Source organism: Mizuhopecten yessoensis, unplaced genomic scaffold (assembly GCF_002113885.1).
Source record: "Mizuhopecten yessoensis strain PY_sf001 unplaced genomic scaffold, ASM211388v2 scaffold4839, whole genome shotgun sequence".
In the NCBI taxonomy this organism is placed as follows: domain Eukaryota; kingdom Metazoa; phylum Mollusca; class Bivalvia; order Pectinida; family Pectinidae; genus Mizuhopecten; species Mizuhopecten yessoensis.
Genome location: NW_018405747.1, coordinates 82,458 through 95,294, shown reverse-complemented (window position 1 = coordinate 95,294; position 12,837 = coordinate 82,458). Strand labels below are relative to the sequence as shown.

At 36.7% G+C, this 12,837-nt stretch overlaps 1 protein-coding gene across 3 annotated transcripts in view; it reads right to left on the bottom strand.

Moving 5' to 3' along the window:
• The window catches only part of LOC110449893 (trafficking protein particle complex subunit 8-like), a 46,226-nt gene that overhangs the window by 13,381 nt on the left and 20,008 nt on the right, over positions 1–12,837 (bottom strand). For all 3 annotated transcript variants that reach the window (XM_021497038.1, XM_021497039.1, XM_021497040.1), the window contains 15 exons: positions 12,429–12,541; positions 11,289–11,439; positions 10,785–10,888; positions 10,208–10,313; positions 8,428–8,559; positions 7,917–7,988; positions 7,458–7,610; positions 6,451–6,577; positions 5,810–5,998; positions 4,649–4,800; positions 4,245–4,319; positions 2,766–3,020; positions 1,614–2,017; positions 896–1,046; positions 140–314 (listed from right to left, as the gene is read on the bottom strand). In XM_021497038.1, the coding sequence (XP_021352713.1) occupies positions 140–314; positions 896–1,046; positions 1,614–2,017; positions 2,766–3,020; positions 4,245–4,319; positions 4,649–4,800; positions 5,810–5,998; positions 6,451–6,577; positions 7,458–7,610; positions 7,917–7,988; positions 8,428–8,559; positions 10,208–10,313; positions 10,785–10,888; positions 11,289–11,439; positions 12,429–12,541 (2,359 nt within the window). The remainder of the gene's footprint in view (positions 1–139; positions 315–895; positions 1,047–1,613; positions 2,018–2,765; positions 3,021–4,244; positions 4,320–4,648; positions 4,801–5,809; positions 5,999–6,450; positions 6,578–7,457; positions 7,611–7,916; positions 7,989–8,427; positions 8,560–10,207; positions 10,314–10,784; positions 10,889–11,288; positions 11,440–12,428; positions 12,542–12,837) is intronic.

Genomic DNA, 12,837 nt, shown 5'->3' with positions numbered 1-12,837 from the left:
ATTTATTTACAGGCAAACATCCTTCACAAATGACTTGATTCAGTAGTATTGCAGACCGCCTTCAGACACAAAATTTGATATAGTTACCTAAGTTTGTTGAACTACGGACAGCTTTCAGACACATCTGTGATATAGTTACCTAAGTTTGTAGAACTACGGACAGCTTTCAGACACAACTGCATGGTTTCCCGACTACCAATCTGTATTTCTGACTTGATGTGTTGAGAATTGAGGTACTGTATAGACCATTCCTCACTGGCACACGACACCTGGTTGATCTGAATCTCTTTCACGTACGCCCGCTGACTCTGGATCTGTAAATATTCCAAAACTGGTTATTTTGTTGCTTTAACAACTAAGAGACCACAGCTTCCATTAGAAGTATCTGGACTGTTAAGTTAAAGGGTATCAATGCAGTTATTAAAATTAAATGCAAAGATGAGTTCCCATTTAAAGCTGGGGTTTTATTCTAACCTCAGTATTGTTTCGAGGTAACAAAACGATTTTTTTCTGTTTAGAGTTACTTCCCTTGTCAAGGTGTTTATCTCTCATTTTGATGCTATGCATTAATTATTTCTGCATATCTACATTAGTAATTTGAAGGCCTGACACTGGATGGTCCCAAGTCTGGTCCTTATACTGTCTTTATCTTCATTTTCAAATCTTAAAATGCAAAAGATTTGTATAATCCTATATTCAACATAAAAAGCAAGAAGTAATGAAACAATTCTGAAAACGAGACTTCAAAAATCTTTTCATGACAGTGACAATATATTTTAAATTAATGGAGCTCCTTAACTTATATCTGTTTCACTGTATAGTTCAATCCACCTGGAGTTGTGCTTGAATATAATACATGTTTATATAATTAGTTCATAAACAGAGTTTAACTTACCTGACTTAGATTTTCTAGTTCACACATGACAACACAGGAACCTCTGTGGCCGTTTGGATGTGAGTTTGTGTTGTTTCCCCGGTGCGCGATAGCCCGCACACTCAGCGACTCTAACGTATTTACTACTGCTGTGTGGCGTAAAAGTCTATGGCTGGAATACAAAATAATGTGGACTTAAATTGAAAACCTTCGAAAACACAGTTTTTTTTTTATCGGATTCTTATTGAATGTATGGATAGAAAATGACATAATAAAAAAAATATCAGATTGCTTCACTTTGTATTTTGCCTCTGTTTGATTTAAAATTTTAAATATGTTTAATGTTATAGCTCAGACAAAATTTTGCTCAGATAACTTTGAGGTCAAGTTCATAGTGACCTCATTACAATGCAATGAACACCTTCAGTTGGTGATGCAGGTATAAATCAAGTTTCATCAGGATACCTCTCATGTGCGATTTCTCAGAAAGTAAACAACCATAGTTGAACATCTTTATTGTTGAAGTTTTGTTTTATAATTTAGAATGACTAACAAATAGCAAAAACAAGATGCATAAGATATTAAATAGCATTTGGTCCCGTTTCATATCAACAATGACTGTTTACTCAACTTTTTGATGAATAATTTCTACCTTTTATTGGTCCTAACGACCTCTTCTGTGTTGATCATATAATATCAATAAGTGTAAGTATAATATGTAATTTTTATGTACACTTACCTTATATTAGGTAGCTTTTGCACTGGTTCGTAATAAAACATAAAGTGAATCTCATGAATTCCGCCTATGTCATTTCCCCGTATCCAGGCGGGTATTGAAATTGTACTTTTTGGCTGAAGAGTTCCACTAGGTAGACCAATGTCCACAACCCGCGTAACACTCACGCTGTCTTTAGATATAGAATTGCACATACATTCACTGTCACTCACACCAACATCCATAGCTGTTTGATAAACACACGGAAATTTCGGAAGTTGTCCATGGCAACCGAGAGTAAAAAACTCGGGTGACGTGGAAGCGACTTTGAGTCTGTGAAGGGGACTAGAACCAACGTTAGTAAACTGTAACATCACAGCATGCACTTCGCCACACAACAATGTCCGAGGGAAATTGCAAAACGAGACCTGTAAATGCAATTTTTTTTTATTGAATTATACATGCCATTTTATGTTGCCAAAAGTGAGATTCTCCACACCCTCCTCCCCCTCAATTTCTCTCTAAATTTAACATGCAATGGCTCTTCTGAATTTTTTTATATAGACTCATCATTGCTAAAAATTGGCCCAACGCTCTCAGCTTCCAAGATCAAGATTTTCCCTGAGGGTTCCTGTCCTACAACAGTAAAAATACTAAAGAATTCGGCTGTGCTTTTTTGTACATAGAGTAACCTCCCCTTAATTTTGTTTTTGCTATGACTGTAGCACAGCTGATCCAGATTACTTCTATTTACCAGGTAGCTAGTATAATGGTCTGAGGTCTGTGGTTTCAATCCTGGTCTTGCCCCAAGGTATTGATACACTCGGAACACTGTTGTTTTTATTTTGTTAATTTCATCGTCATACTGTTTTCCACAAGATTGGGTTTTCTTTTCGGAAATGATTTCTTAATGTATTTGTCCGTCCACACAACATGACTGCCACCATTACCCTATTTATCCACCAATAAGTCTGTGCCTGGTAATAAGCCCATCCATATCTATTAGAGTTCATTAAAAATGCAGACATATTCTGTTTCATTGTTCTTTGATAGCCCAGCCCCCTGCTGTGTGTTAGAAAATATGTGTTGGCCCCCCGGGCTTATTGCAGGATAAATATGGTACATTGTCGCACCCAATAAAATCAACCCCCTGTATACTATCACCCCAATACTGACCTGCAACAAGGGCATTTCCTGTTGTATGACCAGATCTAGCCGCCGATCTGGTCCATACACCTTTTTTGCCTTGTCTTCTTTGGAGATGTTGAGACGCGGCCCCTGAACCTCCAGCTTTTGTTTACCACGCACAAATATAGTATTGGACATGTTTGGTTTGGGACCATTTCCCTCGATCAGCACCCCTCCCAGGTTGTATGATATCTCAACAATCCTCAGCTCGCCCGTCTGGTGAGGTGTCAAAGTGATCTGAGTCTGGAAAACAAGTCACTGCACAATTAAGTCTCTCTCAGAACATTTTAAACATAGAACAAGAGACCCAAGGGGCCTTAACGCTCAAATGAGATTTTTGACCTAATTTAATGGAGAAATGATGAACAAAAAGTGTGAAGAGACACAAAAATTCAAAATAAACTTTCAAGTGGCCATATTGGATTTCGAATTAGCCCCAAAATAACAAGAATTGGTCAGACCATGTACTGAACATATTCGTTTCCACTAAGGTTTAATTAAAGCAAATAGCAATAGCTTGCTTCTTTCATTTGTGAGTAAAAAACATTAATTTGCGAAATTCATCGAAGTTATCCAGTGTAGCTTGTTAAACTGTCAACTGTTGAACCTTGTCTAAGCCAGAAGGATAAGGTGACAGTATCGGATCACCAAACTATCATTTCATTAAATCATTGAAAAATCTGAGGAGTGATTATATTCATTTATGGTTGTATCAAAGGAAGAATATCGATGGGTGTTCTTACAAACAAAATTAGCACCCGGGGCTCACTTGATATATTCATAGAACGCGGTGAAGTCACCAATCAGCGTCTCCGGTTTTTGCAAATGTCGGGACCCAAATTGGATCAAGGCTTGAATTTTGCAGTATCTTATGCTTCAAATGAATAATTTTTTGTCAGCATATTAACATTTTATGTAGACCTTTAGAATTTATATGACAAAAAGCATTTCTAAAGTGTGAATTTATTCCTATAGCCCAAAACAGAATACTGGTCGTTGCACGTGCCATTTTTTAAAAACGTAATCAAAACACTGACATTTTAGTTTGAATTACGTTTTCTTGTGCTATTTGAACTTAAAAACTTATCTTCTGTAGACAATAAATGGTGCATGGCTATCTATTCTAAGACTACATCATTGTTATAACTGATTTGTTGACACATTTATTTACCTATAAGTATTTTTGCAAAACGTTATCTGATTTGGGTACTGGTTCGATTTTGATACTGTCTCCTATACATTGATGAGAGACCTCAGTTGTTCAAAGCCTCTTAAAATAGATATCCATTAATGTTTCACACAAAATTTGTCGAGACCTCAAACGCTTGTACATTTGTAGCAACAAAATAGTTTGAAGAAGTCGATCCATGAAAGCGAGTATTCAAAAAAGTATGATATGTTATATAAATATGAAGATATATAAAAAAAAACTTGGAAGGGGCATAAAGGGATATAACTTCCACTGACCGTCAATTTGGTATTTGCATCCATAATGATTTCGTCAATAACCTGCGTTTGTATTATTTCATTAGCCAAGGTATTCTGCAAGAAAGAAAGAAAATGTATCAAAATTGAAATTAAATGTTTCAACTCTGAACTGAGTCAAATGAGTGCGTCTTGAATGATATTTTGCAAAATTGAACATTTTCAGAAAGTGAATTAGAATTTCAAATTTCTAATAACTATTTTGAAACAATTAAGATGGTTCAGAAAAGTATTCAGGTAATATCTCATGAAAGTAAAAAATAAACCACCCCATACTGATAGGATCAAGTAAATATAAAATTTTGATAAGATTTGAGACATTTCGCATCACAAGCAAACAGCCGTGACGTCACCATGATTACAAATAAAGTGAGTATATTGTTTACCTTAACGGAGGTTGACGACACCTCGTTGGTGATGAGTTGGGCTTTGTCTTGGCCCGGAAGTGTGGGAAGGAAACTCCATAGCAACGTGACCTCCGTTAGCACTAACATGACCTTGAGAGGGTTCACCAGGTACACCTCCACAATTATAGGCTCTGTACAAAATCAATCGGACAAAGTCAGCCGACCGTTGAGAATTTTCAAAGCCTGTAGTGATATCATACATGTGCTGTAAATGTTTAACTCATTCACCCCTGAAATTTCATAATGAACCATTCCAACCTTTGAATTGGAAGAGTTCAAATGTGTTTTCAGGGGTAAATGAGATGATTTCCAATTTGGTTTGGCTTAAAATCCTTATATCTTTTACCATTATTTTCCAAGAAAGACCCTTTCATGAAATTATCCACTTTCCGCATGAAACTTGATTGTCAACTATTTGCTTATACAACAATGAACAAGTTTGTATATTGTCCATCAGTAGATTTTGAAAGTATGTTTGACTCCCCAAAATGAGTTTTGACTCTTATGTTTGTAAGGACAGGTCGACTTTACGTGTGTTTTGACCTTCCTTAAAACAGAAATAGAAACAAACTTTTTTGCATCCTTGCTATGGGAAAAATTATCTTTGCATTACACTAAAATTCTGAAAAAAGGTTTCAATCCGCCAAAAGGCTGGAAATTTTCATCTCTGTTCAAATTTTAGTGAATTTTTTAAATTATTTTCAAAATTGCTACACGTCAAGAGTAAACTGAAAGCTCTAGGCCTGTATTCATGAAACGGTTCTCATGCTAAAGCTTGGATTCTGTGCTCAAACCAGTACTCTAGTAACCAATTAAATCATGCCAAACAATCAAAAAGTCAAATGTTAACATTGAAAACAGTATTCGGTGCTGAGTCTCTTCAAATGTTTTCCAAATCTTAGACAAAATAAGATATATTTTTTTTCATTTTTTACCCCCACATTTTTTTTTCAAATCTGACCCCAAAAACGTACCTGCGCACTATACCCGAGTGCACACTATACCCGCAAATTGACGGTAATTTATAACCAGAACAAGAAATCAGGTTTCAGCACAAAATCCATTCTTGAGCATGAGAACTGTTTCATGTTTACGGGACCTGGACACCTTTGAATATTCATCAAAAACGTTTGTATGTACCTCCCACAAAGCCGACAGGACTGTATTTGTTATCCGTTCTGTTAGTGTAACATTGAAGAGTAGATCGGAATGTATTGGGCAGACTCCCCATAGCTGCGGTCACTAATGCCTCTTCCAGTTTCTGCCAGCGGGGGTGATTGCTCTCCTTGTGGTCGAACCACACCCCGGACGTAGCTACTTTGTCAGGAGCTGTAGACAAATCACATTATTTCAGTACTGCGCGTTATATATTTCTCTTCAGCTAAAAACATACATGGTCTGGTGATATTGTTGAGGGATACAAAACATACCAAACCCGAGTACATAAAACTTGATTAGACCATAATACCATCTACAGAAAACCGTAACAGTAAATGGAATAAAACAGATATGATTACCTGAGAGATTACATTACATCAGCTTACAAACTCTTACAAAATATCAATCAAAAATTATTTACAAAGTCATGAAGGAATTTTTACAAGAGCAAGTTCTGAGTAAAATTACTTGAAAATAATTTATGTTTAATTCAGTATATCTTGCATAAATGAGAGTCAAATATGTACTGAGCATATACCAATATAACTGATATGACCCTCGTCTAGCGGTGGGCTTATTACCAAGCATGGGCTTTTTGCTGGTAATATACTGTGGTACCGTACCTTGACTGGGCTGTGGCCTGGCTCCCAGCAGAACCTTGGTAGAATTGATGTCCAGAACTGGGAGGGGTAACTCTGGCAGAGATCTGGACGGGTGGCCATACTCTCCAGCCTCTTGACTCAGCAATTGCTGCAAAACACAAACAGTTGATATCACAAACACACATTTTACAGACTTTAAGCTAACATTACAAGCACAAAAGATAACCCTTTGAAACAAATCAATACATGTCGCGTTAACTAGATCATGAAACATATGCTGCCAGCTGCCACTGCAAATAATTTGCACTCAATTTCAAACATTTTATTTCTTCCTAAATAACTGTATACAACTATTAAACCTGTACTTACAGAGTTAGAAATTATTTAAATCTAACTTGTATTGAAACAGATATTTTCTGAGGAAGTTTCCCTGATAATTGGCCATCCCCAGGTTTAGGAGTCAAACTTGGTACAGTAAACAAACAGTTATTTCCAGTGGAAGATAGCTGTCTTGGCTGGCTATTATTCCCAGGTTAGATGGGAGGGGGCTTACAATATGTCGACTTATTGACAGGTACTTACCTTATAAACAAACAGGTATTTCCAGTGGAAGAGAGCTGGCTTGGCTGGCTATTATTCCCAGGTTAGAGGGGAGGGGGCTTACGATTTGTTGTCTTATTGACAGGTACTTACCTTATAAACAAACAGGTATTTACAGTGGAAGATAGCTGGCTTGGCTGGCTATTATTCCCAGGTTAGAGGGGAGGGGGCTTACATTATGTCGACTTATTGACAGGTACTTACCTTATAAACAAACAGGTATTTCCAGTGGAAGATAGCTGCCTTGTCTGGCTATTATTCCCAGGTTAGAGGGGAGGGGGCATTACGATATGTTGTCTTATTGACAGGTACTTACCTTATAAACAAACAGGTATTTACAGTGGAAGATAGCTGGCTTGGCTGGCTATTATTCCCAGGTTAGAGGGGAGGGGGCATTACGATATGTTGTCTTATTGACAGGTACTTACCTTATAAACAAACAGGTACTCCCTAAGGAAGGCCCCCTGTTGACTGGCTATCTGCTTGCTGTTTTCTGTCAGCAGGTGTTTGAAGGCAGCTGTGGCGTTCTCTAACTGTTTAAGGTTAAACGACTGACGACCAAGAGTGAAGTTAATGTGATCCTGTAAGGAAACCACAAACATCTTGAAAACCCATATCATGCAACCAAAGTAACATTTAAAAAAAACCAAGAAATTGGGAATATGTTCCTCACTTTTTGGTCATTTTGGTAAAAATAAGGCACTTTTTTGCTAGGGGTAAATCACTGAATGACTGTGTCAACCAACTACCCATACTGTATTTGGCATAATAAATGAGTTTACTACAAAAAGGGTTTTCCCCAGAATTCTATAAATATAACTCATATGCTTGTAATAAAAAAAAAATCAGATTTCAGTAATGCCGACATCTATAATTACTTCACTTACCTCCGCCAAGGACCAGCTTTTGCCTTTATACACCTGTAAAGCTTGCGAATAGGCCCGTAAAGCATGCTTCCTCTGCAAAACAAACAACACAATACCTATTTATAGTCAGTCTGAAATACCTGAACCCAGGGCCCGTTTTCATGAAATCGTTCTCTAGCTCAGACTTAAGATCTGTGCTCAAAGCGCAATTTTTTGTTTCAGCAAACAACTAATAGAAAATAACATTTTGTCAGTGATTTGAATGAATGTTTATGATGTTTTCGATGTTTTTACACTATCACAATGATTTAAGTGAGTTACAATAAAGTCAGTTTGAACACAAAATATTTGCTTTGGCATGTGAACGGTGTCATGAATACGGGCACTGAGCAGGAGTCAGTATCATTCTTAAATGAGGAACTGAGGAACAATGTAAACTGCTCCAAAGACTTCATCTATATATACATACGGTACGTCTAATCAAAATATCCTTAGTTTATTTAACACAGAACGACAAAAAAGAAAAAGTTACCTGAGCCGCCTTGCTGTAGCGATGACCGGCCAGGATCATATGGAAGGAATACTTGCGGACCTTGGGGATCTCCATGTTGATGTAACAGTGGGCCGCTTGTTCCAGCAGTAAGGCGCTTCTCAGGTCGGAGTCCTGGTAAAATTAACATTCAATTTACACGAACTATTTCTTTCAAAGAATCTGATAACAAAATCAAATGTGTTCATAGAGTCTATATTGCATTGTACTCTTTTTTTCAATTATTCAAATTTTGCTAAGTAACAAGTTCAACAATTCTTTTTTTCCTTTTTTTGTAGTGATGTCACGGTTTTGTACAGGTAATCATCAAGGAAATAAATGACAAACTTAATTACCCAACATCAATGACTCTTCAGTAGATGTTAAAACATATTAGATGACACACATTGACCTACATCCTCATTGGTTAAATCATAATCATGTGGAGGCCGGTGATTTGTGATATTGACTTGGTCTTACTATTTTTAGAAACATCAGGTTAATACTCATTTTATGACATCATTTACATTAATTGTGAGGTCACAATGTTATCTGTCAAATACAGTACTTTCTTTCATACAGTTTTCATTCATTACATCATTATTGAGCATCTAATACAACATAAAATACTTTTATTTGAGTAAATGTGTGGTTATATGGATCTAAGAAAGTGATATTGACCTTGACCCCGTTTCGGTCAATATCACTTTCTAAGGTCCATATAACCACATATTCACCTCAACAAAAGTCCATAATTGATCAATAATATAATCTTGTTATGAAGAAATTGTTCGGACCATGATCAGAAATACATTGTTATTAAAAAAGTCTTAATTATAACACAGTGCATCAACACAATAATTTCAAAGTCATGTTTTTTATAACAATTCTGTATTATTGCCTCTTAGTAAGAGTTTTTTGGATGAACAACTAACAAGTTTTGTAAGAGCAAAACAATCTCTTAGGTCTACTGGTGTTTGTTAAAAAGTTGTTTTACTGTTGTTTTCCTACAGATTCCAAACTAATTATTAGCCATATTACAAGTCAGTGTAGTACTTTATGTTGTTATAAAAAAAAAAATTAGGACTGAATCTTGCTTTTGCTGATTTGATATAGGGTGATGAAACGAGCTGGACTTTTAAGACAAATTTATTGAACTGTGAAGCAGTTCCTATAAGATTTGTTTCAACATCAACTCAATTCATAACCCCATGAGGCTAATGAAAGTAATCTTCAATCCTAATATGTTTCAATCAAACCTGTTCGATAATACCTGAAACCTGTGTAAGTCTACTGATAGACACTATAAATATTGGAGCTAGATGTGCAAAACTAAATTTAATAAACTTTATGTTAAAATGAAGCCTGTCATTGAATGTTTGTTGTTATGGCCAATGTCAGAAATAAATCATTCGGAATGCAACTTTTCTAACTGCACCAAACATAAACAGTATATAAAGTATATACTGCGGTTTTCAATTGTTCATATTGTTTATCTAAATAAACACTCCGAAAACTTACTACTTTTGTGACAGATTAATACTGACTGAATGGTGTGAAATTAGACACAAACTCAAACACACCAGCAATGTTAATCTGGTCGATTTCATGGACAAATTATATGAAACAGACATCAGTTGTTAGTTTCATTGAGTCTTGAGTCTAACTTGAGTAGAAATTGAAATTGAACGTGGATGTAAGTATCATTTACAGTTTGTATGCTGGAGATGTGCTGTGTGTTGGTGGGTGTGTGCTGTGCGAGGTTTAGTGGTGCGAGTTGTACCTCGCTGGTGAGCTTGATGAACTGCAGGGCAGCCTCGTTGTACATCCCCTTACTCTTCAGGGCCTCACTGCTTACCAGGGTCGCCCGCGCTGCATATAACGGACTCCTGAAACACACAGCCTCTTGTACATATACTACACATATAACATAAATAATAGATTGTCCATTATATCTCCAAATGAAAAAAAGGTGATTTAGAAGGAGATATGTTACTCAATGTATATGACGGCGGACAAAGATCCAAGACACAAGCTCACTGCGGTACGTTGTGTCAACGTCAGACCTAAAAATAGCTGCATGGACAAGATTTTATCAAGTATGCGGTACATGATAATTGAAATTGTGAAAATAGCCCCCTACAAAAATAGGTTTTACATAAATAGAAATGTAACCATTATCTGTGGAGTTGTCAGTTTAAACTTTAGTTTGCAGGTTTTTAAATTTCTTGCTTTATCTAAAGTAGTATGATGGCGGGGAAAAAAGAAAAAAAGAATAATTAGGGGACAAAAGAAAAGACAGAGTGTTGCAATGGGGAAGTAGATCAATTTTGGTCTCGTCAACGTTCCCCGTTACTTACTTGCATGATTGTAAGTAGGTAGTAATGGCGGACTCCATGTAGTGAGACGGGTATTTCTGTGAGCTAACGGTGCCCTGCATAAACACAGACAGACTCGCCATCTCCTGTGGAGTAAGGTTGAAATTACATCAGTACAGGACCAGCACAATTACCACAGCTGGAATATTTGGTACATAATTTTCCTCCAGAATTTTTAATGTCACAGAAGAAATACTACATTTGATGCTATCTATCCAGTTTGAAGATCTATCTTTCCCAAAAACACAACTTTTGCATTAAAAAGCAGTTTTCTAAAGAAGTGTTTGTTCTTTTAAGTCTTTTTCCAGCATGTGAAACTATTTAATTGATCCCTATAATTTGTAACAATTTTTTTACTGGGCAGACGGTCAAATTAGCGAATTATGAAGTTTTATATAGTTGTGTAACTATAAATAAATTTTCATTGCATGAATTTCATTGATAAGTCTTAATTGGTTGCTGGTATGAATTTCTACCCATACCCACCAGTGCACCAGCTGTGTGCAGCCATGCATGGTCGTTGTTGAAGTCACGCTTGGCCGTGTGGTATGTCTGGTATGCAAAGTCATACATCTGGAAGAGGAAAGCCAGGTCTGCTAGTCGTCGCATTTGTAGTTCGGGCGCTTCCTGCGAGTACCTGTAACAATCACAGAACATTGTGTATTGTCAGAAACATGGAACAAGGTAGATACTGTCAGAAACATGGAACCTGGTAGATACTGACAGAAACATGGAACAAGGTAGATACTGTCAGAAACAGGCACAGAACACTGTATATATCGACAGTGCAGCGAAACTTTAATAGGTTGATCGTCAGTGACCAGGTAGCTCAATTGGTAGTCTAGAGTTTGTAGGGTCCTGGGTTCGAGCCCAGGTTTGGCCGTGCATTTTTCCTCTCCTGTTACTCTTGAGTTTGAAAGGATAATTATGTCCATTTAAGGTTTGTTTTGAGCCTTCAGATTTCAGGGAAAAGATCATTTGACTTCTGAAATTGCTAATTGTCATGGAACAACTGAAAGCCCTGCCATTAACAGAAAAATAATAACTTTGCTGATGTTGGCACTTTTCGTCACACTAAATTGGTATGGTCAAACTACACCAGTCTGGTGTTGTGACTTATTGCCACACTTCACTGGTTTGTCACCTTTTGTCACTTTATAAGTGTTGTCACTTACTCTACACTGGTATCAATACTTAAACTACACAGGTATCAATACTTACAATACACTGGTATCAATACTTACTCTATACTGGTATCAATACTTACTCTACACTGGTATCAACACTTACTCTATACTGGTATCAATACTTACTCTACACTGGTATCAATACTTAAACTACACAGGTATCAATACTTACACTACACTGGTATCAATACTTACACTACACTGGTATCGATACTTACACTACACTGGTATCAATACATACATTACACTGGTATCAATACTTACACTACACAGGTATCAATACTTACACTACAGTGGTATCAATACTTGGTATCAATACTTACACTACACTGGTATCAATACTTACACTACACTGGTATCAATACTTACTCTATACTGGTATCAATACTTACACTACACTGGTATCAATACTTACTCTATACTTGGTATCAATACTTACACTACAGTGGTGTTTTGGTTGGTTGCTGCAGCCTTCTCTGTTGCCTTGTTACCCCCAAACCACTTCTTCGTCACACTGAATATTGACCTAGGAATACCCTTCCTGGACGTCAACTGAAAAATAAAGCACACAGGTCAATTAAATCAGACCAAGCTAGTCTATATGGCAAAATGACTCACCTTGTCACTATGATAAAGTGACCAATCTTATTACTAAGGTAGAGTTAACAATCCTAGTCACTAAAGTGCAATGACCAACGTAACCCTGTCATAAATAAGAATGACCAACCTTGTCAAGAAGTGACCAACCTTGTCAATAAGTGACCATCCTTGTCAATAAGTGACCAACCTTGTCAATAAGTGACCGGTCTTGTCAATAAGTGACCATCCTTGTCAATAAGTGACCAACC